At 45.8% G+C, this 26,723-nt stretch overlaps 1 protein-coding gene across 1 annotated transcript in view; it reads left to right on the forward strand.

The window, feature by feature from the left end:
• The window catches only part of BAG4 (BAG cochaperone 4), a 60,639-nt gene extending 41,975 nt beyond the window's left edge, over positions 1-18,664 (forward strand). Inside the window, exons 4-5 of the mRNA XM_082254138.1 lie at positions 1,158-1,334; positions 18,035-18,664. Coding sequence (XP_082110264.1) covers positions 1,158-1,334; positions 18,035-18,517 — 660 coding nt within the window. The 3' untranslated portion in view covers positions 18,518-18,664. The remainder of the gene's footprint in view (positions 1-1,157; positions 1,335-18,034) is intronic.
• Positions 18,665-26,723: the final 8,059 nt, after the last annotated feature.

The following is a 26,723-nucleotide window of genomic DNA, read 5'->3' on the forward strand; positions in this document are numbered from 1 at the left end:
TCCAACCCCTGTACCTGCTTTGTGTAATAGGTTTGCCCAAAGGAGCCCTAATCCTTATCTTCTCGAAACTTCCGCTGGCGCTCTGGGCGCCTCCTCTTCTCGGTGTGCTACCATAGGAAGCCGTTTCTTATTGTGGGCACACTTGCGGACTTGAACCTGAGCCGCATTCTGTGTATCCATTGGCACACGCAGCATGGCTTGGCCCAGCCTCCTGCTTTCTACTCACTGGCTGTGATTTGACAGCAGCAGGAGCCAATGGCTTCCACTGCTCCCCTCTATCCAGTGAGAAAAGAGAGAGAGAGCCTCTGTTCTCAGGCGTAGCACTGTATTGAGATCGGGCTCAGGTAAGTATAAGGGAAGAACATAAGTGCCAATGACTACTCCTTACTACTTGTATTGCCACTGAAAATGCATGTAATGCTGGCCATATATTATACAACCCTCTTGTACAATTTTTTTCTTTAGATTTACCAAAACTATATACAGCTGCAAGAAAAAGTATATGGAATGATATGGATTTCTGCACATCCCAAGAAAATTGCTGAACTGAAACAGTTCTGTAAAGAGGAATGGTCAAGAATTACTCCTGACCGTTGTGCACGTCTGATCTTCAACTACAGGAAACGTTTGGTTGAAGTTATTGCTGCCAAAGGAGGTTCAACCAGTTATTTAATCCAAGGGTTCACATACTTTTTCCACCTGCACTGTGAATGTTTACATGGTGTGTTCAATAAAAACATGGCAACATTTCATTCTTTGTGTGTTCTTAGTTTAAGCAGACTGTGATTGTCTATTGTTGTGACTTAGATGATGATGATGATGATGATCAGATCACATTTTATGACCAATTTGTGCAGAAATCCATATCATTCCAAAGGGTTCACATACTTTTTCTTGCAGCTGTAATATCAGGTCAAACCTAAACACTTTAAATGTGTATGCAATCAGGCAGGCCCTTGCAGAACATAGTTGAAGGGAAATAAAGGAAATTGAATAAGAAAATTGAATAATGTATGGCCAGCTTTAGACTGGACAGAGCCTATCTTGTACTTGATTGCAATAAACAAGTTGTTGGTAATACCGAAGAATTCTACATATAACAAAAATGCCTCTTTATATTGCACTGGTAAATGATGGCAAGATATTATGTTTTCCAGGGAATGCCTCAACAGAGCCCACAAAATGAAAACTGGAACATGTATGGGGCCCACAACCCATACCAGTGGCCCCCAGCACCCCCTCCTCCACAAAACCCAAACAGCGGCCATTATATAGCTGGTGGCAGACAACCATGGACAGGAGGAGATGTACCACCAGGAGTGTATGACATGAAGGTAAGCAGCCATGTTCAGGAAGCTTTAGATATTTATCTACAATTGTGGAAGAACTACACGTCTTATTATGTCCTGCTAGTAGGTCAGCGATCTTCTCATATCTATGTTCTAAGTCCTCCCCCCAAAAATCCATACCAGACCCAGCATGCCCCCTGTCGATGACGTCACATGGGGGAGGGGGCTCACATGGTGCTGTCACTAGGTGGCCTCATCCCTTCGTTTATTTAGCAGTGGGAGGTGGCAGAGCTATCAGATGGCGGGAATGGCGGGAGCCAGCATCAGGTTCAGACCTGTGTTTTTTGTTTTTTTTACTGAGGTTTTTTTTCGGGTCAGCGACAACGTTCATCGTGATTGACGCTGGATTTACTTCTGGGTATATTGTTGTTTTTTTTTTTTTTAAATAAAAGAATTGTCAAAAACTGTCACTGTGTTTGTTATTTATTTTTGACACTTTTTTGGTGAATGAGTAGAGATACCCCCTACCTATTCACATAGGGGGGCAAGATATGTTAAAGGGAGCTTTCAGATTCTGATAAGCCCCTCCAGCTCCAAACCCCCCACAACCATTGGCCATGGTTGTGGGGAAGAGGCCCTTGTCTCCCTCATGTTTAGGGCATGTGGCTTGGTATAGTTCGGGGGGGGGGTGCTCGGTGCCCCCTTTTAGTGGTCTGGCAGGCTGCAAGCTCAGATGAGGGTCAACACCATTTTTTTTTTTTTTTTTTAATTTTGGGAAAATCCATATCGGACCCGAAGTACCTGGTATGGATTGGGGAGGGTGGGGAGGGGAGCCCATGCTGTTTGTGTTGTTTTTTTTTTTTTCTTTCCCTGATTCATGTTTAAAATTGATTTGGATGTGTGATTCAGAAGCGTTCCCATAGAATGCATAGAGCCTAGAATTTGCATCATCCCCTGCATTTGCTCAGAAAACACACAGGACTTTTTTTTTTTTTTTAATTCGCACCACAGATATATGAACAGCTTCAATGGAAAACTTTGTTGTTTTACATGTCGTGTGAATCGGATGCGGTTCAAAATGCATCCAATTCGCATAAATGTGAACTAAGCCTCAGTATTCTGGCAGTCGCTGGAGGAAAGTGTCAGAATAATATAAATGCAGCAGGAAATTTGTTTACCTCAGCGCTATATCATGTTCGATTTTTTTTTTTTTTTTTTTTTTTTTTTTTAGCCCACTAGCTGAATGAAATAAAAAATCTAGATATAAATCTGTGTATGGCCAACTTAAGTAATGAATACTATTGACGCATAACCTAAAGAAATCCTGTGTACACCTAGCTTCCTCTGCCGCACTAAAACTCCAAGCTGTGTTAGCAATCCTGCCCAATTTACCTCTGTAAAGGTAGGTAGAAAGGAGCGCCCAAGACCCGATGAATGTAAGTTGGAAGGTGAGTCTGTTGAGAGTAAAAAAAAATAATCAAGCCAACGTGTTTCGGGAGAACAAAGACTCCTCATTCCTCAGGCCTGTTGTTGCATACTGATAATAAATGGTTAAGAATCCCAAACAGGTGTGTCTGTTACACAAAGATCAGACGGATCGATGTCGGCTGTGTTAACCACTTAAGCCCCGGGAGATTTTACCCCCTTCCTGACCAGGGGGTATTTTGCGATTCGGCACCGCGTGACTTTTGGTGGTATTTGATCACCTGTGCGATTTTTTTTTTTTTTTTTGATCATGCGCTATAAACAAAAAAAGAGCAACAATTTTGCAAAAATAACAATATTTTTCACATTTTTTTATATGAAATTTTTACATTTTTGGCCAATTTGTTTTCTGCTACCTATGTTTGGTAATAAAAATCACAATAAGCGTATTTTGATTGGTTTGCGCAAAAGTTATTGCGTTTACTAACTAAGGGAAAGATTTTTGTCTTTTTTTTTTTTTTTTTAACGAGCAATGGCGGCGATCTACGTTTTTTTTTTTTTTTGCGGTACTGCGACATTGCGGCGGACAGATCGGACCCTTGACTGACATTTTTGACACTTTTGGGGGTACCAGTGACCTTACTACAGTAATCAGTGCTATACATATGCACTGTTACTGTAAAAATGACACTGGGAGGGAAGGGGTTAACTTTATTGGAGAGGGAGGGGTTAAGTGTGTCCCTAGGGGCATTTTTCTAACTGTCATTGGATGTTGCTATGTGGTGTAACAGCACAGATCAACGGTCATACATAGCAGGACCGAGTGATCTGTGCTTTTGCACAGGGGAGTATGACAGGCGGCTTTGTTTACATTAGCCGCCTGCCTTTCTCCCTCTCTACCCGACGATCGCGACTGACCGGCGGACATCGGGTCCGCCGGTCACACGCGCCGGCTTCGTCGAGTTCGAGCGGGGGCGGGAGCGCGCCTTCGGCGGCGCGCTCTCGCCCCCTATTTGCTCCCAGGCTAGTGACGTACCGGTACGTATATAGTCGGGCGGCGGGCGACAAGTGGTTAACTGAGACAGCATAAACACATCTGACATCGTAACATCTAATCTTTGCACACCTGTTTGGGATTCTTAACCATTTATTATCAATATGCTGCAACAGCCCTGAGGAACAAGAGAGAGTCTGTTTCCTCAAAAATTCATTTTTTTCTTGATATAGGGATGGAGACGCTGGGCACTACCTGCTGGAGTCTCACTTAAAGTCCCACCTAGCCTATTGTGTCTAAGCAACCAGGGATGGAGACGCCTTGCCTACAGCTTGGTGCCTCATATAAAGTCCCTCCGTCTAATTTTCGTGCGTTTTTGGTGGATGCAGTCTGATTTGATGTATGTTTTTCCGTATACAGGGATGGAGACCAATAGCATGACCTGCTTGTCTCACACAAAGTCCCAAATAGGAAATTGGGGATTGAAAGGCATTGTGCTTTACAGGCCATGCCCCATATATAAAATCCCTATCTGTCTTTATACTGCATCCACCAAGGGGATGGAGGTGTAATGCTTCTCAGCTGATCCTTTCCAGTTTGTACCATCGTTACAACTTAGTTATTTGAGTTCTGAGACAACAGACCAGTCATGGATGGGGGTGGGTTGGGGAGGTTTGGGCTGTCTCCCTCCCACCTGTTCCCCCATCCATCCATTAGCAGCCATGTGCTCCCAGTGTGGAGACACTAAATTAGGAGTGTTAGGACTGCAGATAAAACAGGGTGCCGTGAAGTGGCTCTGCAGCTTACACATGCGTTTGCAAATGTGTGTCAACTAAACCCCTGTTCTTTGTATCATGAGACAGGTCTACTTGGTTGGTGACAGACTGGAGGGTGAGTACATCAGACTGGGGACTGGCTGACTTCCATGCACCTCTTATAATCCTTCAACCTCATTTGTTTCCCCAAAACGCGTTGGCTTGATTACTTTTTGCTACTCTCAAACTATTACAAACTCACCTTCCAACTTGCATTCACTCGATATTGGGCGTTCTTTCTATCTACCTTTACAAGTACATGTGGAAACTACCTCAAGACCAGACCCAGAGGTAGCAGCCCTAGCCCCCAAAGGGGCTCAGTGCCATCAAAAGTCATTGGAAGGGAATTCTTTCAACCCACCCCCATTATCACCATCCCATTGACCAATAACTGATTGTGTCAGTCCAGCATGATCTTGCACCCTAAAGAGCAATTTACCTCTGATCTACTGAACACTTCCTCCTTATTGAGATGAGAAGAGGGAGGAAGGTGTGCTGTAGTCCAAATAAGAAGCAAGTAGCTTGGGTTGAGAATGCTACTCCTGCATGTTACATTCTAATAAAAAAACATCAAAGCGTGTTACTGGCAGGTTAACTTGGCTAAAGATAAAGTAAAAAGTCCTAAAAAAATTAAAACAAATGCAGTCACCACATCTAAGGACTGATAATCTCCACTAGATTACATTTTTGTTCTTGGGTCTGGATGCACTTTAACACCTACACAGTCATATTGTTGTAAACACTCGTATCAGTTGAGTTGCTAGCATATATTAGATGTGTATCCATCCTTAAAAAGTGAATAATCCTTGAGCAGAGTGTAATGTTTATTTGCTTAGCTGTCCTAAGTATCTGTCTGAACAAAGACTTCTCATGGGAATGACGTAGCCACCCTCCTACAATGGCTCCCTCCTGTTTTCAGAACTTTACAAAGAGCATGATGACATTACTCAATGACTCATCTTTGTTTATGTGTATTGCTGATGTCAGCGTTTGCTGGGACGTTTATCAGCCGATAGATACAGTACACTCTGTATGATCTGGAGCATCAGGATTCTACAAAATGGGTGCATCACACTATTGCGTGAGCAAATCTCCCCCTCCCCAGGTTATCACTTGGTTTTCACATAACTACAGATAATTTGGCTAATTACATCCAAGAAAAGCTCAACCAATTGAGTAATATCCTGTATACCTCTTGATTACCAGGCCATATTTTGTATTTCAGTGCTGTGATAGTTTGACAATGGCCATAGAATACAATTCCCAAATAAAATTAAAATAATTTAAAATGTAATTGTACAGTACAGGACACAGGACTTGTATTCATAGACCAAGGTTTAAATGTAACTACCTTCACGTGGTCACTGTCAAAATAAACTTTTAATATTCACCCACAGAGCACACCATACAGCCCCAGGGCTATCTAGTAGGTTTTCACGTGGTCACTGTCAAAATAAACTTGTTAGATTCACCCACAGAGCACACCATACAGCCCCAGGGCTATCTAGTAGGTTTCAGATCAGGTACCTTGGGGACCTTACCTGGATCCCACTCTGTTGGGATGGCAGCCTGTAATGTTTGCTTCAGGCACTAGATTCTGTGTTAGGCACTCGCCTTGACACGCAGTGCAGCCAGTGTAGTTGGATGCAGGGCCCTCTACAGGTCCAGGGTGGTAGTCCATTTCTATGGTTGCCAGACTCTGAAGATCCTTTCAGGGGTATGCCCACTATGATGCGTAAAGCCTGGGATCTGACAGGCCCAGTGTTAATAAGACAGGGTCTCCCTGTATGTTTACACAGGTTCCTGGCTCTTAATACCATCCGCAATGCGTAGCATACTATGCACTTTACTGGACAGAGGGATTGGGAATTACCCACTTATTGAGCCATCCCATGCCATTTTGTCTCTGTTTCTTGGGATGAGTACTTTTAAATTTGGTGTTTCTCTTTCGTTCATTGATGGACACACCTCTAAAATCTTCTTGACCATTGGGTTATGCTGACCCCTATAGGGGTAGGACACTAGGCAGGAAAAAGCTTTACCACGCCTATGGGGTAGTCTCAGGGGGTATACTTCCACTTCCTTCTATAGGCATTCAGTTTTTTCTGCCTAGTCAGGAGTAAGGACCTAGTTCCTTGCATGGCATCTCTGGTCCTGGCATTTTCTTTTATTAAACAGATTTTTTTCTTTTTTATTATTTACTGTTCCTGTGAGAACTACAATCAACTGCTGAACTGGGTGACGTACTGGATATACTAGATTCTTACGGTATCCCCAGTCCGGTCAACGAGTGTGTGCAGACCTCCGCTCCGTGCTAGGTCAGCCGCGACATAGCACCACTGGACGGGGGCTGGCCTGCGAGTTAAACGTGTTGCGAGGACACATACGACCTGGTCCAGGCCTGAGTCGCAGCCTGCTTCCTGGCCCGCAGCACCCCTATTTTGATGGTCTGCCTGGAGAGGTGCCCATCTGATTCTATGGTATGGTAAGTAGTGTTCCCCCATTCCCTGGTGGCCTTTTGGGGTGGATGTGGGGCCTCCCTGGGATGGTTGGACCCCCCATGTTCCCCTCATTCCCACACAGGGCCCACCCATATGTCGGGGTCCCCTGTGGAACACCCCACATCTACCCACACCTAGCTCCCCCCGACCCCCGGGGGGGGCTATACCTGTCCAGGTGCATTTTGATGGTGTCGAGCGGGCGCTGGGCGGGGGGTGCGCCGCAAGCAGCTGAACGCGCAGTCTGTTGGGGGGGTGTGTCCTGGTGGGGGCTTCTGCCTGGGCCCTCCTTTACAGTACAGACGTCCCTTGAAGTCCCCTGTGGGTCCCAGGAGCCTGCTTGGATGCCGCATGGAGCCGCCATTTTGCCATTGATGGCTAGTTGTGTATTCTCCGGCTATGTTTGTGTAGTCCGGCGGCCATTTTCTTGTAGTTTCCCATTGAATAGCACTGCGGCTATGTTTTTGGAGCCTTGTGGGCAGTGACTGTGGTGGTGGACCTCTAGTGCTGACTCCTGAACTTTCTCTTTATCTCTGATCACCGCATGGTGAACAGCATCCAGCGCTCTGCTCTGTGCTGACCGGGGGTGGTGAGTTATTGTGGGTGCCCTAAGGCAGTGGTCCTCAACCCTGGTCCTCGGGCCCACTAACAGGCCAGGTTTTAAGTATTACCTTGGGGAGATGCAGACTAGAGTACTGCAATCACTGAGCAGCAAATTAGATCACCTGGGATGTAATTTAGTTATCTTGCAAACCTGGCCTGTTAGTGGGCCCTGAGGACCGGAGTTGAGGACCACTACCCTAAGGGATCTCCCTCTCTCTGCTATAGCAACGATTCAGCTGTGGTGGGACTTGTACTGCTAACATGGAGTCCCTGGAGCAAATTTCATCCCCTGATCCCATCTCAGAGGCGGCGGGCTCTTCTGGATCCCAGTCCACCCTGTATGTTATAGCGGTGGCTCTGAAATCATTAGTGTCCAAGGTTGATTTGGTCCTGTAAAACAGAACCAGCTAAAAGCGTCCACCGCCCTCATCTGCCTCTTCTGTCTCCTCAGATTCTGAGTCTGATCTGGCTGCCGCGAATGCGAGTCACCCTGCTGGGTCTGCGTCCACCCAGTGCTCTGATAGTGAGGATGATTCCTCTTCCACTACAGCCGTGCGTGAACAAGCTCTGGTGGATGCACTGATTGTATCAGTGCGTGAAACATTAAAAATGGAGGATGCAGCTGTGTCAGAAGCACCAGTCACCTTCAGTACCTGAAAACCCTTAAAAGTGGCAAAAGTTTTTTCCTTCTCCTGCCTATTTTGACACGAATCAGTGGGGTTTCCCTAAATGCAATGTGGTGGTTCCTAAGCGTTTTGCTAGACGGTACCCATTTGAAGAGTCCCTGTTAAAAAAGTGGACGGTCCCACCTGTGGTGGATTCCCTGGTTTCCAGGCTAAACAGATCTACCCTGATTCCGGTGGAGTAGTCTCTGGCTTTTAAAGACCCTTTTGATAGGAAGGCGGAGACCTTGGTCTGGCACATGTTTACTATGGGCGGTTCACTCCTTAGGTCGGTGTTCACCATTGGTGTCCTTGGAGTGGGCTAAACTTTTACGCCAGGATCTGGAGGGGGGAACAGCTTCCCCCTGCCTTTTGCAGAGCTGGCGGACCAGTTGGTCCAGGGGTTGCAGTTTATCTGTGATGCCTCCTTGGACGCGACTCCCTTAGTTTTGATGCTGTCTGTGACAGCAATGGTCCTTTGGCACATGATATGGCTGAAATGCTGGTCTGTGGACCAAGCTTCCAAGAAGGCCGTAGCAGATCTCCCTATTGTGGGGGATCGCCTGTTTGGGTCTTCCCTGGATAAAATTATTAAGGGAGTCTAGGGAGGGAAGAGTACTCCCCTCCCACAGGCTTCCTGGGGCAAGGACTCTCATCGCAGACGTGGTCTTTATTTCTCGGCTCATAAGCATTTTTTTTCCGTCCCTTAGGGTCTCAAGAAAAAGGATCCATATCCGTTTGGAACGTCTCCAGAGGTTCCAAGAGGCCCTGGCCTGGTAAGCCAAGAGCAGGTCCTTCCAGACCTGCAGACAAGTCCTCTTCTACCTGAAGGGGCGCTCTCACCCGTATCTGGGGTGGGGGGATGTCTTAATTTTTTTTCCCAACCCGTGGACCTCTCTAATTCAAGGCAGGTGGGTCCACGAGCTGATTTGGTCCGGCTTCAAGATGGAATTTCGGTCTTATCCTCCAGAGAGGTTTTTTCCTTCCACCCTGAGTTTGTCCCCAGACCGCCTGAGTGGTCTCTTCGGGGCAGTACAAGATTTCCTACTGCAAGGAGTGATTGTACCGGTTCCAAACTCTGAATGTTTTCAGGGTTTTTATTCAAACCTGTTTACAGTTGCCAGGAAGGAAGGCAAAGTTCGTGCAATCCTGGATCTCAAATCCTTGAACTGCTTTGTTCGGGTACAGAAGTTCCGAATGGAGTCTATCCATTCGGTAGTAGCATCCCTTCATCAAGGGGATCTTCTAGCCTCTGTCAATTATCAAGGACGCTTACCTCCATATTCTGATATATGTCAGACATCAGCCCTTTCTACGCTTTGCCATGGGCGAGGAGCATTATGAATTTGTGGCATTACCCTTTGGTCTAGCCTCAGCTCCTCGAATGTTCACAAAAGTGTTGGCCCCGGTGTTAGCATTGTTACGGCAGCGGGGGATTGTGGTGCTGGGGTACCTGGACGATCTGCTTCTGCAAGCAGAGTCTCCAACTGCTCTACAGGCCAACCTGGACATCACTGTGTGGACTCTGCAGGAGTTTGGGTGGACTTTGGATTTTCAGAAGCCTGCTCTGGTGCCGTCCACCAAGTTGGGCTATCTGGGTCTGACTCTGGAGTTGACCTCAGCCAGGGTGTTTCTCCCACTTGACAAGCTGCAGGATGCCTTTCAACTTCTGTTGTTCAGTGCTGGGCCTTATGGTGTCTACCTTTTTTGAAGGGGTTTAGTTTGCACAGTTCCATACGAGACCCCTGCAGAGAGAGATTCTTGCCAAGTGGGACAAGAATGCACAGTCTCTGGACAATCTGTTCCTGTTGAGCCGGGGTACAAGAGTGTCCCTGATTTGGTGGCTTCACTCTTCGGCTCTTCGACTGGGAAAATCTTTCCTTCCTTCCCCTGTACTGGACGGTGATCACCACAGATGCCAGCCTGTACGGGTGGGAAGGTGTTTCGGGCACGGACTGTGCTCAGGGGGTTTGGACTCTGGAGGAGCCCGGGCTATCGATCAATCTACTGGAACTGTGGGTGATCAGACTTTGTCTGGCCCATTGGACAGTTTGTCTTCAGGTTTGTCCGGTACGGATTCAATCGGACAATGCTATGGCTATGGCATATGTCAATCACCAAGGGGGGCACAAAAAGTGTCCTAGCAGCCCAGGAAGTAGCCGACATTCTAAGGTGGGCAGAACATTTAGTTCCAGCTCTCTCTCTGCTGTGCATGTTCCAGGGGTGGAAAATTGGCAGGCGGATTACCTCAGTCAACAGGCCTTGGACCAAGGGGAATGGTCACTTAATCCGGAGGTGTTTCATCAGCTGTGTCTCCGATGGGGAACTCCCAAGGTGGACCTGTTGGCCTCTCGTCTCAACAGGAAGGTGAGGAGATTCATGGCAAGGTGTCAGGGTCCTCTAGCTGACGCCACAAACACACTGGTGGCTCCTTGGGGGCAGTACCACCTGATATACACCTTTCCCCCTCCGGTCATCCTTGTTTCCCCAGACTGGTCTCGCCGGTCTTGGAATGCGGATCTGGTACAGCTGGTCACCATTGTCTCTTGGCGACTCCCTCTCAGGGAAGACCTGTTGGCCCAAGGGCCGATCTTCCATTCTGCTTTACAGTCGCTTGCTTTAACGGCTTGGCTGCTGAAAGTCAGGTGCTGAAGGATAGGGGGTTGTCTGACTCAGTGATTCACATGCTATTGAAGCCTAGAAAATCTACCTCTAGAAAGATTTACCATTGCGTCTGGAAGGCGTATATTGCGTGGTGTGAGTCTCTCGGGGTTTCTCCCGATTCCTTTTCGGTGGCTCGACTTTTGCCGTTCCTCCAAAGAGGTGTGGAACAGTGCCTGGCTTTGGGGACTATCAAGGGCCAGGTTTCAGCCTGGGCGATTTTCATTGTGTCCTTTTTGCTACGCATTCCTTGGCTCGTACCTTTTGTTCAGGGGGTTTGCGACTTGGCTCCGCCTGTGCGGTCTCCATTGCCTCTGTGGGACCTCAATCTGGTACTGTTGGTTCTTCAGAAACCTCCTTTTGAAAAACTTTGCAAGATTACTCTGCTTACATTGTCGCAGAAGGTAGCCTTCTTGTGGCGATTACTTCCCCACACAGGGTGTCTGAGCTGGCAGCTTTGTCTTGTCGTTCACCTTATTTGGTCATTAACAAGAATAAAGTGGTGCTTTGCCCTTGTCAGTCATTCCTTCCTAAGGTTGAATGAAGACATTGTGTTGCCTTCCCTGTGTCCTAAACCTAAGCATTCTAAGGAGATTGCCTTCGTTTGGAGATTGGTTCGGCCAATCAGGGTGTACCTGGCGGCAACCGAGTTATTTAGGAAATCAGACGCACTCTTTGTCCTTGCAGATGGACCTCGCAAGGGGTTGGCCGCATCTGCCGCAACCATTTCCAGATGGATCAGACAGACGGTAGTTCAGGCCAATTCAATCAAGGGTCAGGTTCCTCCTTTCCCTGTTAAGGCGCATTCTACGATGGCGCTTAGTGCCTCCTGGGCCTTCCTCCATCAGGCATCAGTGATGCAGGTTTGCAAGGCAGCCACCTAAAATTTTACAAAGTATATGTGTTGGCATCTGTGGATGCTACTTTTGGCCGCAAAGTTTTGCAGGCCGCTATTTGAGAGGACCTGGTCTTCTTTGAGGGTGTATTGTTTTCAGGTGAGCTCCAGTTGTTCTTGGGTGAGCTCCAAGTTACCTGGTTGGCTAGTTTTAGCCTTTGGGAATTTTTTTTTCTGCTGTTTTTTTCCCACCCCTCAAGTTTGACACTGCTTTGGGATGGCCCAGAAGATTCTGGAGCTGTGTCCGTCAATGAACAAAAGGGAAATGTGGATTTTTGTCTTACCGTAAAATCCTTTTCTCTGATTTTCATTGACAGACACAGCACCCACCCCTCTATTGAGTTACATAGTTTGTGAGGTTGGAAAAAGACATCAGTCCAAGTTCAACCTATGATGTGTGTGTGTGTGTGTGTGTGTGTGTGTGTGTGTGTGTGTGTGTGTTTGCTGTTAACCGTACATTGTATACCCCTGTATGTATTTGTAGCTGCCGACTTTCAATTGTTTTTGGGGGGGGGGGAGACCGATAAGGATATTATCTTGGTCCCCATTGATGCAGTCTATTCATTTCTAGACTTGGAGCTAACTGCATTAGCCTGGATTCTCTAAAAAGCCCCTAGCACTGTTGAGACTTTTTCCAGTGCATTCCCCATTATATTCTCCAAGTGGATCATCCCTGTTTTTGATCAAGCCATTTTCTGTCTTAACAAGACTCTTAACTGTCTCTGTTGAGTACATCCTTGTGTTTAAAGTGACTGTAAAGGAAAAATTAAACCTAACTAAATAAACATCTTTATACTTATCTGTTCTGTGCAATAGAATTGCACAGAGTGGCCCCGATCCTCCTCTTCTTGGATCCCCCTCTGGCACTCCTTGCCCCTCCTCTGTCCAGTGCCCCCATGGGAAGCCACTTTCCATGGGGGCAGTCGTGCATGCTCGCGAGCCCTGCTGCTGCATCCATTGACATTACCAGTGGGACTGGGTTCTGCCCCTTCCTCATTGGCTTTGATTGACCGTAGCGGGAGCCAATGGCTCCCAGTGCCCCAGCAAACCTAGTGAGACATGGCAGTGAGGGGAGAGAGGAGCTGCAGACGTGCACAGCGCTGAATTAAACGAGGGCTCTGGTAAGTAAAAGAAGGGGTGAGGGGCCAAATCTGATGCCTAAACATTTTTACTTTAATGCAAGGAATACATTTAAATGTTTGTAAACCTAAAAAAAAACATGTTCCTGTCTAAGGCAGGTTAAACTGCATTGTAATCTTGCAATTTAATTTAGTATGTAATGTAATACCATGTAGTATAATACCTGGTTGATCCGGCCTGTTCCTGTGTTCCTGTCTGTAAAGTGACCATGCTAATCATAGCTGCTGATCCATGATAGCATGGTCAGTTTACGTCTTTCCATCATCCTGTATGTCTGCAGCGTCTCTGTATCTCCCTCTCTCCCCCTCCCTCCTTCCCTGTCATTCCCATGGTCTGTGTACATCACCTTAGCTCTGTTTGGCTCCCTGCCCCTCCCCTCCTGGCACAAGGACTAAGAGCACAGATTCCTCACATAAGTCAGAAGGTAGTGTGTGTCTATCCCAAATGAATACTCCTATCTGATGATAAGATGGTTGAGGGACCCCGAGAGCTCTCTAATGTCATGGGAGAGAAATTAAAAAAAAAAAAAAAACATCTCTTCTGTTTCACCTTTGAAAGGGACCTTGAAAGATCTCCCAATTTTCTGACGTCATCGTATATAGAAAGGATCTGCACTCTTTGCAGCTGAAGTCTGATTCTGAGTGAAAAAGGCCATCCCTGTTATCACCGTAGATCCCCTTTCTGGGAGTCTAGAGTTCACAATCCCGGGGAGTCTGTATCCCCCTGCGTCTAGGTCTGCGATTTTTGCCTTGCCCTCTGTGGCACGCCAGATGGGGTCTCTGTAGAACCCACAGTCTGTAAAGTGAACGCCAACCAGTTGGGGAGATGTACGGGGGGGCATTTCCAAGGAGCTAAAGAAAGCCGGTAATTCTAGAGGGTGCCTCAGAGTGTACAAGCCATTGTCTTTCTTGGCAATTAGGTGAAAAGGGTGGCCCTATTTATAAGTGATCCCAAATTCAGTGAACTTCTTCAGCAGAGGCTTCATGCATCTACGCATTTGAAGGGTCCTTCTGGAGACATCCCGCAAAAGGTGCAAAAGGTGGATACATGCTCCGTCAAAATCCAGGGCTCCCTTCCGCCAGGCCCTCTGGAGGATGTCCTTTTTTTTTTTTTTTTAATCTTTTTTATTTGCTTTTAACACATATAACAAAACAAGTGCGCTTGGTTCTTAATACAATAACCATGACATCATACAATGCATAACAAGTCACCCACACAGGGGTCAGGGAAGCCAACACAGCATGCTGCCAGTAAAACAAGGCAAGAGAAGTACATGACTTTAAAATGAAATGCTGCAGGACAATAGAAACCAAGGCCATAGCACTGTGGGCTCCCGGCACATTAGACCCAGGGCAGAGGGAAAGGCCAGTCTCTAGTCAGTCATGGCTGTAGAGGAGTCCGCCAGCCACCCGGCCCATACTCTCTCATGTTTCTTGGGGCAGCCTCTATGAAAATAGATGTCTCTGTAAAGAGGTATCACATCATTTACCAGTTTTTCTTACACTGATAAAGCATGGGAGGAGCCCGTTGTTTCCAGTGAAGCGTAATATTTTTTTCTGGCGTAAAACAGTAAAAGACCCAGAAAAGTTTGTTCGGCCACCCTAGGCACCAAGTCCTCCACCAGACCCAAGAGGCAAATTCTGGTAAAAGGAGGAATGGAGACCTGTAAAACGTCATTTATCACTGAAATTACTTGTGACCAGTATGTGGTAAGCTCCGGGCAGGCCCAAAAAATGTGGAGGAAATCACCTGGATCATGGCCCCACCTTCAGCACTTTTATGGAGACGGTAGGGGATAAGATATGCCCTTTGGGCAATTTTATACTGTATGAGGCGGTCTCTGAGGGAAACAAGAATTTTGAATGGGATGTCCCACACATTCACCCAATCCTCTGAAACCAAGTCCAGAACATCCCGGACCCAACGTTGGCACAGGTCAGAGAGCTCAGGAGAGGATACTCAGAGGAGAAATGCATACAGAACGGAAACAGACCGCTCCGAGCACTCATAGCGTAAAACCCTTTCCAGATCCAGCTGCACCATCTGCGTCTCTCCAGGAGGAAACTGAGCCCCAAAGGCATGGGACAACTGTAAATATCTAAAAAAAAATGCGATGATGGAATGTTGTTATGGGTCATTAGATGTTCGAAGGAAGCCTTTCTAAGGCTTTTTTCCCCCTTGCAGGTTCTCCCCTGCAACCTGCCAATGCGACCATGTCTGTCTGTCAGACCTTAGCTTGGACTTGTCTGGAGGGATCCTGGATCTATATTTAACAGGTCCTTCTGCCCTTCAGTGGCTGGAGCTCATGCTTGTAGTCCTATTCTATTGTATTGATGAACTTGTGGACATCCAAATTGGGCCTCCTTTTGGTATACTTGCAGAGGACCCTTTGATTCTGGCAAGCATCAGTGCAAGAAATGCTTCTTGTGTATACATACCCTTTGAACGCCTTTTTGGAACTTTTTTTTTTTTTTTAAAGGAGGTCATTGGGGTGAAGAGTACCGTTTGAACCAGAAAAGAGAGACAAAATCTCTATCTGGGAAATCCTCTATTCCTGAGACTAGAAAGAATTCCTTTCAGTTCTCTTAGGCCTTTAAGTCCTCAAAACTCACAAGCAAGTCCTCCTAACAGTGAGGGGGCTCTCTTGATTGGCGTGGGAGATAGCTGGTTCCAGAATATGTCAGACTTTTCTGTCCAGAAAGCTGTATTCTAAAAGCTGGAATCTTGTTCTCTGCTTCCACCCTACTTTACGCTCTCAAACTTGCCAGTGTCCCCACAAGGATTAACAAACCTCCAAGCTGCTTGTGTACATATCCTTTCACAAGGGGTCATAGCCATTGTAGCGGAAAGAACGGGGTTTCAGGGGTTTTATTCAAACCTTTTGACTGTTTCCAAGGTCAAAGAAGGCAATTACCCCATACTTGATCTAAAGGTTCTCCGCATCTTCCTCTGTGTACAAAAAAAGTTTAAATGCAATAATCCGGGTCAGTTATTGCTTCAGGGCCACCTTCTGGCATCTGTGGACATCAAGGATGCTTTCTTGCATGTCCCCTCTTGCCAGCACATTAACCCTACCTGCGCCTCACTCCCAACAAAACAAAAAATATTGTAAACAATGTGCAAATCAAGAAACATACATGAAACCATGCTCCAGATCTTTATGTGCAATCTTAAATAATCAATACAATTACCAATGTGTGTACCTCAGTACTCCAGGTGCAACCCCACCACTACAACCACAGTCATTGGTATTGTGGCTGTGATCAGTTATTAGCTTACTAAAGCTAATAACTATGTGGTAATCACACGTGTGATTATCAGCTAGTGCTGAATGCAATTCTTGTAAATGAGTGTTTTTGCTGTTTTAACCTTGTTTCTTTGTAATAAACCTATTGCACTATGAGAAGCTTCTTTTGTGTTATGTTGATATAGATAAATATATATATATTTAGTTTTAAAACAAGGATTGGTTTTTATTTGAACAGATATGTGGTACAATAATAGCAGATACAAAGTCAGAACATAGCAGAATAACATCAGATAATGTAGAACAAATAATGCACCGTGCGTATACAGATAAGTACAGAGCAGGCTTTCAAAGCTGATGGAGCCAGGGGAAGCAAATCAAAGCCATGAGAAAAAAAATAATAGAAATAAAAAATAAAAACATTCAAGAATAATTTACAGCAACAACCATGACTGCCAAATTGTGTCATACTTCTTAGGGCAATTTCTAATAATATAATTCCACTTATACATAGGTAGCACTGCATTAATGGTGGCCTCCCACGAGGCTAAGGAGGTGGGGGGGGGGGGTCCACCTGATAAGAATTTCTTTCTTAGCTTAGTAAAGTAGGTAGAAAATCAAAAGTTTTGTATACCTAGGACTTTGCATGTCATCGTGAATGCCTAATAAAGCCATATCTGGAGATATCGGGAGGGAAAGTTGTAGACTAATGTTATTGACGTCCAGAACTGGGCCACCTTAGGACAGGTCCAAAACATATGGAAAAAGGTACCAGCAGAGGAGTGACAGCTGATGCATTCTGGAGACCTGTGTAGGTATATCTGATGTAACCTTTCAGGTGTGTAATACACCCCATGTAAAAATTGAGCCTGGATCAGTTTATCTTTAGAAGAAATTACCAGTTTAGAGTTATCCTCAAAAGCCCTCCCCCCAGGTTTCCTTATCTAAGGTAGGGATATCTGCACCCCATCGCTCCTATAATTCGTCTATCTTAGGAGAGTCTGCACTCAACAAAGCTAGATATAGTGCCGAGAGGGGTTTAGAGAGTTGCTCCTGCGAGAGAAGATCCTCAATTGGATCTGTAGCTAAAATGAGAGAGTCAGAGAACTGGAATCTAGCTGCATGTCGCAATGGGCAGTAGCAAAGAACATTCAGTGGTGTAGACCATATTTGAGAGGTCATTGAAGGACAACAGAGTACCCCCTGGCATGACATCACAAAGTGTCCTAATGCCATATCTGGCCCAAAGCTGAGGATCGGGTAGACCAGAAATATCCAGGGAGGTATTAGGCAATAGAGGACTATAAGGGGACTATTGGTAGGGTCTTAGGAAACATTTCCTTGCCTCGGCCCAAACTCTGATTATATGTCTGGGAGGGCAGAGCAAAGAGCTGCTGACTGACGGTCACCAGCACTCTCCTCAGGGAGCTGTGAGAAGTGAACGATCGGTGGTGTTCCATAAGAATGTCTTTATGGCTGTTGCTATGACTCAGAATAACATCTTAAGAACCCTTCACAGAGAAATTTTGATCATTACTAGGGAGTTCCCAACCTTTTTCTCACAACCATAATTGTCATTGCCAGAATTGTCACCCATGCACATAGACATAGGTTTTTTTTTTTTTTTTTTACTTATTAATGGGTAAAGTGTTTTATGGTTAGATAATCTTTGAGGTCTTGGTTTTACCTTCTGTCCAGGGCTAGTTTTATTTCTGATGATGAATGTTCAACATTCATAAAAAAGCTTGTGTTTAATCTTGGTATAATTCTTTTTTCATCATAAATTCATTTTCTCTTTTTTTCAGGATCCTTCTCAGACATCCAACTATAACCATCAAAGACCCTACCCTGGCTACCCCTCCAATATCTCTCAACCAGGGCCAACACCGGAACCCAAGCCTAACCCACCTACTTCAATAGCCCCACCCAACCCTCATTACAGCGCCTCTCCTCAAATGTACAACAGGAAAGATCCTTCAAACCAAGAAACCATTCCTAGAGCCAAAGAGGCTAATGCTTCTCCAGCTGATCCTGCAAGCGCCCATCCTGGCATTGTGAAGATCAGCGAAGTTTTGGAAAAGATGGCAGAACTGGAGAAGGAGGTGGATGAGTTTGTAGGTAGAAAGACTGACATGAGTTACCGATGTTTAGAAGAGCTATTAACAAAGCTGTTATTAGAACTAGATTCTGTAGAAACTGGTGGTCAGGACAGTGTTCGTCAAGCACGGAAAGAAGCTGTGAGAAAGCTACAATTGATTCTGGAGAGGCTAGACAGGAAAGGTTTGTGATTTCATGCAGAAGAAGTAAAGAATTAATCATTGTAAAGGTTTATTTGGATTCCAAGAAGTTTTTGGCCAGCCGACATACAAAAGGGCATGGTCTTCGGGTACCTAACATGCCAAAAATAAGATGAAGGGGTAAACCACCTATTTAAATTAAAAATAAGACATCCTTTGGATGCTCTGCTGGAATAATTGGACATCCAGCACCCATGGACCATCACTAAGTCACCTTGGAGAATATTTACAATGGAAATCCGTTGTAGTTGTAGATGTTTTCATGAAGAACTAAATATTTTAGGAAAAACGCCGTGTTTTTCCGGAAACAATTTTTTTTTCTTGGTAGAATAAAGCCATTTTGGAGTTCACAGGTTTTAATTACTTAAAGCCATTCGAAGATGAACTTTGCCACTGACTACAGTCATTACCAAAATCACAAGACTTTATTTGCCATTAAAAACCGCTCTACGACTGTGGCTACCTAGCATGACAAGTGTTTGTGTTCTCTGCATATTTTTGGATGTGCAATACATCCATACTTTAGACTTTGGAAATGTGAGAGTCACATGTAAATGATTTATTGTCTCATTTTATTTGGGGGATTGTACAATGAAAATAGGCCAGTGTGGGTACCTCCCAATTAAGGACTATTGCCAAAAACCAAATAAAAAATGAGATTTGGGGTGAAATTAGGTAGATCCAGTGATTGGCATGGTGCCCTGATCCAGCCTCCGGATCTTTGAAATAATGTTCCAGCCTGAAGAAATTCCCAATAAAATGCAAGGCTCATGTAAAGGTTTCCAGTAATATGCCTATCGAATGCACACATTCATATGAGTTTTCCTGTCTCATAATTTTCTCATTCGCATTTGCATTTCTCAGCCCGATACTTTCCAATTTACATCATAATCTTTGCCGAATACGTTTCCCATCAATATGTTATATCCTCTCATTTTTAAAACCTAAAAAGGTCACTCTAAACCTGGATAGAGCTTAGGGTCTCTGCTCAAGCTTGCACAGCCCTGTTCAGAGGATCCCTCTTTGGGTGCAGGCTAGAAAAGAGTCCGTCCTGACCCGGCATAAAAAGTATCCCAGTCACCACCCAACGTGCAAAGCCATCTATCGTGAGAGTAATAGCAGCCTCCGCAGACTCCGTCTGAGCCACACGCTCGACACGTTTCACCCTGCAACCTGGGCTTAGTAATAGAGATGAGAAAGTCTCCCTACAAAGCAAGCAGTTAATACTTAGCTGTCCCACTCACTATGCTGCTAACCTCTGCTCAGTTGAAGAGAGAAGCTTGCTTAAAGATCTACTGTATTCAGCACTTCTGGGTATGTTGAATGCTGTTGTCCCTAGCTGAGCTCTGTGGTTGGTTTTTTTCACTAGACCCTACATCCCTATATGATAGGGGGTGATAAAAGCCGCCATAATGTGTAGTGGGGGACCAGGCATCTAACTAATGCTGAATCTTTTAGCAAGATTATCTCTTTAACCCTGTGGTGTTTGGTGGCGTGGACTGGTATTAATAGTTTGCTTCACAGGGGGGCCTTCATTTCTTGTTTTAAAGATAGCTAAAACTTACCATATTCTAATGCTTTTCATTTTTAGGAAACCTCCATTTTGTGTCAGAACCTGTGAATTGTGGCTGTCCCGATAGTAGCATTACCTTCTCATTTAAATAGATGGAATGTGACATCCCAATCTGATCAGATTTGGGGTTTACGTTTAAAAGCTTTAAAGGGGGTTCACTGGGCAAAATCTGTTTGCTTTTGGCTTCTTTATAGTATTAAAGGGGAACTACACTGCACCTGGGCACCAAAAACTGCTAATAAATATTTTGTTAATATTTAAAGTGAACACACCCATCCATCCAAGTCTCCATGCTTTATTGTGCTGAGAAATTACTTTGAAAAACCTCCCCTAGCATTTCTAGTCATGGCCATTTTGAGTAAGGGCAGATGATTTTATGAAGGATTTACTTCCTATAATTCATCTGCCCTTAGCTCAGTTATGCAGGGAGGAGGATGTGCCTAGCTGAGAAAATTCCTCCTCCCCCCCTCCTGAAGACTCCTGAGATGTATTCCATCATTTGCCTAGGCCTGGAAAGGAATAAAAGTAAAAAGAAGTTTAAAACATGTAAATATGATATACCTTCCAATCTATTCATTAATGGATCACAATGAATAAGAATCACAATCAGAACAATGATTAAGAATAGTCATGTTGATTGAGAGAGTGAAGTTCCGCTTCAAGCAGGGATTGCCTAATTCTTGCTTTCCCCAGCTTCGCCAGATTTATCTCTGCTTGAGGTTGAGTTCACACCCCTGTGCAGAGTGGCTCACACCAGGGGTCCGGTGCGTCCCTGTTCACCATTTCAGGTCCGATTTTTGTCCGAATTGTTGGCTGAATATGGACCAGAAGATGCACAGGACTCCTGTGCAGTTCAGACCGCAGCCATCCCGGAGTTGTGTGAACCGGCTCCATTGAGAGCCCGACGCAGGCTCCTGAAATGTGAATTGGATGCGGGGAAGCACTCACATCCAAATCGCATAAGTGTGAACCCAGCCTTAATCTACTATATAAAATTTCCCCTGCTGGTAAGCTCTGACACTGCAGCATGACCATTGCTATGTGGTGATCTCTGCATGCATTATGCGAAAGATGACTCCTACTTAAAAACAGACATCCAAATTTTGTACACAATCTTTTTAATGTCTTCAGAGTTCCTATTGCTATTTAAAGTGGTAGTTAAGTCTGCCAAAAAAAAGCCCCCCTGCAAGGTAATAACATCATAATGTGCTAGAATGCATCACATACTGACACATTATGAAAGACTTACCTTAAAACGAAGCCCTCCAGCGGCACGCTGTCACTGCTGGCAGCTTCCATCCTTAACCCAGTCTTCCTTCCGGGCTCCTGGACTCCAGACATTTGAATTGCAGCGCCGCAATGATGTTTCGCACAGGAGTCACGGTAGTGGCACAGTGATTTGCAATGACCGCATACTCAGTATGCCCCCATTTCAGAGCACTATGGGCATGCGCCGTTGATGACAGGGGCTGCAGAAATAGAGAATATCTCCTAAGAGATGCACATTTAGGAAATGTTCATTCATTGTACCTACAGGTAAGCTTTATATTATTATTAGGTACAAGTGACCATGCAATGTTTTTCACCGTTTTAATACCCTGTTGGAAGACCTAATTCTACCCAAGCCAAATCTTGATATTTTTTTTTTGGGATAAATCAGTCTTTGTCATAGTCTCGGGGAAAACTGCAGACAATCGTAATTATTGATACAGAAGAGTTATGATTATCTTACCAGGATATAATAAAAAAAAAAACATAATCTCAGGAAAAATGACTGTCCAATTAAAGGATTTGTGAATAGGAAAAAAAAAACATTATTTACAAAACTGAAAATAATTTTCTTGAAATACCCTTTATGAAGAGGATAAATGTTCTGTGTATCACCATAGCAACAGTAAGGACCTGAAACTCAAACACATGCAGCTGTCTTGGGAATAACAGGTTTTGTATTTGCACTGAGAGGAATACTGTGTAACTGAATATAAATATATATATATATATATATATATATATATATATATATATATATATATATATTAGTGTATGTGTATGTATAAAAAAACTTGTTTCATAAATAAAGCCATACAGAGATGACTTTTATTTTCTGGTATTCAATTTTCAAGAGCTATCTGTCTTCGCTTTCTGCTATGAGCTATAACCCCTTCATACCCTTTTTTTTATTATAACTCTGTGCAGTCGATTTACCTTAATGCAGAGATTGCAATAAAGCGGCTCAGTCATTTTTTCATCTTTCCATCTATTAAATCCTCTGCCTTTGTTTTGGATAGTAAAATATTTTTTCTCTATCGTCCATTGACAGTCGCAGCCTCATCTTCATGAGCTGTGTGGGGTTATGCTGCCACCTGCAGGAGTAGTCTAGGCAGTACATTAGTACAAAGTTTTACATATACACCCCCACAGGGCTGTCTTTCCAGACATAACCCTCACAGACACAGCCCAGCACATCAGTTTGTTTCTGCCTATAGAAGGAGTAGGACCTAGGTTTCCTGCTGGGACTCGGTCTCAGTTTTTTTACTCTTTTCAGAATATTTTATTTCTCTTTACTCACTTGCTATCTAGTGTTCAGGGAAGTAATTCCTGGTGATCTACAAGAAAGGATGCCAGCTGGGGCTTCACACTGGATAATCTAGATCCTTATGGACCCCCCAGTCTGGCCTACAAGCGTGAGCAGGTTATAGTCCCGCACTAGGCCTCGCCACGACAGCGCCCATTTTCCGGATAGGGACAAGCCTGTGAGCGGATGCCTCGACCTGGAACGCCCTGAGTTGCAGCATACCCCTTGGCTTGCAGCACCCCCAATTCAGGTGGGAGGCAGTCTGCCCGGAGCGGAGCCCACCCAGTCCATGGTATGGTGAGCAAATGTGCCCCCCTTGCTCCTGCTGGCCTTGGGGGGATGTGGGCCCTCTCCTGGGGATAGTGGGATTTGTGCCTCCTAAAAGATCCCCCTGGCCTGCCTAGTGCCTGGTCTGTGTGTACCCCCCCTTCCCAGTTCCCGCAGGGGGGGGGCTATGTGTCTGGGGCACCTGGGGGGGTGGCAAGGTACCTTTTGGGATTGCTGGTTCCTGTTGTGGATCCTTAAGGCCTTCATAGTGTCGGTCCCTGGCCGCATGGCAAGCCAACGGCGCCGCCATCTTAAATGTGGGCGATGTAGAATTTTCTCCATTGAGTTGCATGGGGCAGCCATTTTCCCTGAGCTTCCTACTCACTTCTATAGGCATCCGTGTTTGTGTAGCCTTCTGGGCTGCACTGTGCAGTGTGACCTTCCATTCAAGCGAGATCACTTCCTGTGCTCTGTTTCCTGCTGCTGGCCAAGGTCATTTCCGGTCTCTTTCTCCATGCGGAGTGGGAACGTTCAGGAGGTCTTTTCTCTGAGGTAGTGCAGTACTAGGGTCCTTGCGGACATATTCCTGCACACTTTGCCTTTAGTATAGTTTAAAGGGGGACTCTGCAGACTTCTGCGATCTGTGGTGGGAACCGCGGTCGCCACTTTTAAAGCGACAGTACTCCGCTTTTTAGTAGCTTGCAAAATGGAGTCCCAGACTGTGAACTCACCCTCAGTACCACTCTGTGCGACTCCCGAACAGTCTGGATCGCAGTCGCTGGCCACAGTTTCAGCAGCTCTGGAAAGCCTGGTGACAAGTTGATTTAGTCATGAAAAAGGTTGATAGCCAAAAACAGCCACTGCCTTCCCCATTTTTGGGGGTATCCTCTGATTCAGAGGCTGAGGAGGGTGCCCCGGATGCTCCCCTACCTGAGGGGTCGCTGTCCTCGCAGTCAGATGGTGAAGAGGATCGGTCCTCTTCGGCTGCAGCGCGGGAACACGCTTTAGTATAAGCCCTGATTATTTCAGTACGGGAAACTTTAACATTGGCTGATGAGCCCACACAGTCAGGGACACGGGTGACTTTAGACTCCCAAAAGTCTCAGAAATCTTGCAAGGTTTTCCCTTGTCCCGACACTTTTCGCGATATTGTGAATGATCAATGGCGGCATGTTGCGCACGCGTTAGTGGTGCCAAAACGCTTTAAATGCCGGTACCCTTTTGCTGAAAAGGTTTCCAACCGTTGGACGGTGCCTCCTAGAGTGGACCATCCTATCTCCAAATTAAACAAATCTACCCTTGTGCCTGTGGAAAATTCTCCGGTCTTTACGGATCCAGTGGACAGGCGGGTGGAATCCCTTTCCCGCCATCTTCACGTGCTGGCGGGTTCCATTTTAAAACCGGTGTTTGTGTCTGTTTTAGTCTCACAGACGGTGACAGAATGGATTAGGGGTTTGCGGGGGTCTTTGGACCCTGCAACAGTTCCCCCAGAACAGCTGGAACTTTTGGACCAGGTAATCAGGGCCCTGGTGTTCCTGTGTAATGCGTCTATGGATGCGGCTCCCCTGGTGGCCAGGGTTTCGGCTGTGGGAATTGCCATGAGACGTATGGTTTGGCTGAATAGCTGGTTGGCTGACCAGTCTTCTAAGAAAGCCCTGGCAGATCTCCCTTTTCTGGGAGAGTGTTTGAATGGCGACTCTTTGGATGAGTTGATCAAGGGCTTGACTGGCGGGAAGAGTACTCTTCTTCCCCAATCCTCCAAAGATAAGACACCCCGTACTAAGTGGGGTCCCTCCTTTACTGCTCACTTTTTTTTGTGCCTCCAGGGTGCAAGAAAAAGGTAAGCCGTTCAGAGCTTCTGGAGGGGCTAAAAAGCATTGGGGCAAGCCCAAGGCCGGTCAGTCCGGTGCTACTAACAAATCCTCTCCAGCATGAAGGGGCGCCCTCACCCGTCTCAGGGATGGGGGGACGTCTGCGCTTCTTTTAATGACCCTGGACTTCCTTCATTCAGGACGATTGGGTTCGCAAACTGATTTGTTCTGGGTACAAGATCTAATTTTGGTCCCGGCCAGGGGACAGATTTTTTCAGTCGAATCTTCACCTGTCTCCGGAGCGTTTGAAGGATCTGCGGGAGGATGTGCAAGATCTTCTGGCTCAAGGAGTGATTGTGCCAGTTCCTCCGCAGGAACTCTCTCAAGGTTTCTATTCAAACCTGTTGGTTGTGCCCAGAAAAGGAGGGCAAGGTGTGTCCAATCCTGGACCTCAGGGCTTTGAACCGCTTTGTGCGGGTTCAAAAGTTTCAAATGGAGTCCATTCGTTCAGTGGTGGCATCCTTGAATCGGGGATTTTCTGGCCTCCATCGATCTCAAAGATGCGTATCTCCTTGTCCTTATTTTCGAGGGACATCAGCGTTTCCTCCACTTTGCGGTGGCAGCATAGCACTTTCAATTTGTGGCGGTTGCCCTTTGGTCTTGCCTCAGCTCCTAGAGTTTTTACCAAGGTCCTTGCCCCCGTGCTGGCCTTGTTACGTCAGCGGGGTATCTCAATTGTGGGATATCTGGACGATCTCCTGTTGCGAGCAGTTTCCCACTCAGATCTGCTGGGCAACATCTCCATCATGATTCAGACCCTTCAAGAGTTCGGGTGGGGGATCAATTTCAAAAGATCTGCTCTGCCACCATCTGTGCATGTCACTTATCTGAGGCTGATCCTCGACTGTACTTTGGCAAGGGTCTTCCTCCCCTTGGACAAGCTTCAGAAGTTGCAAAGGGTGGTCCTGTTGCTGATGGAGACCGATCAGTCATCCTTGCGGGTCTGCATGAGGGCCCTGGGACTGATGTTCTCGGCCTTCAAAGCAGTCCCATTTGCTCAGTCTCATTCCAGACCGTTGCAGAAGGAGCTTCTGGCAAAATGGAACCGGGATCCCCGGTCACTGGACCTAAAGATTTGGTTGAACCATCTCACCAAGTCGGCTCTCTTGGTGGCTCCAGTCTCCTCTCCTATGCCAGGGCAAAACCTGCCTACCGGTGTTTTGTCAGGCTGGGGTGGAGTCCTGGGGAAGCTCTGTGCCCAGGGGACTTGGTCTCCAGAAGAGTCTTCCCTGCCTATCAATATTCTGAAGCAATATTCTATCAAGCTCTGCCTGCTTCCCTGGACGAGTCGGCTACGCGGCTCTCCGGTTCGGATTCAGTCGGACAATGCCAGGGCTGTGCTGCATTAGTGCAACCAGTATCAGTGCAACCAGTGTTAATTAACACTGATACTGGTTGCACTAATGCTGCACAAAGGGGTTAATTAACTGCCACTGGTCGGTCACTAATGCATCAAGTGACCAGCAGTGGCAATACATTAACCCCCTCATGCTGCATAATACAAATACCATTGGTAATTAAATAAACCACTTGCCAACCCGTCATAGTACATATACTGCGACAGGGTGGCAGCTACAGGTGTACGTCGCTGCCTGTTTTTGGTGTATGCCCCTGTTCTATCTATTTTAAAATAATTTGGGGGGAAAACAGTCATTTTCGGTTTCGGTTTTCGGCCAAGGGCATCCTGCATTTTCAGTTTCGGCCCAGAATTTTCATTTCGGTGCATCCCTACCTTTTTCAGTTAATCTTTTAACCAACAAGTTTGACTGCTCAAAATAATCACTTTTCCGCTTACAATTCCGTCAGATTCTCATTAATTGTACCTGAGAAATGGCCCCTAGCCATCTGGGGTGATGGCAACTGCTGTCAGAAATGTAACTATTAAGATCTGTTTCCTTAAAGAACATCTTG

This window comes from Pelophylax lessonae, assembly GCF_965119305.1.
Source record: "Pelophylax lessonae genome assembly, chromosome: 4".
Lineage (NCBI taxonomy): Eukaryota > Metazoa > Chordata > Amphibia > Anura > Ranidae > Pelophylax > Pelophylax lessonae.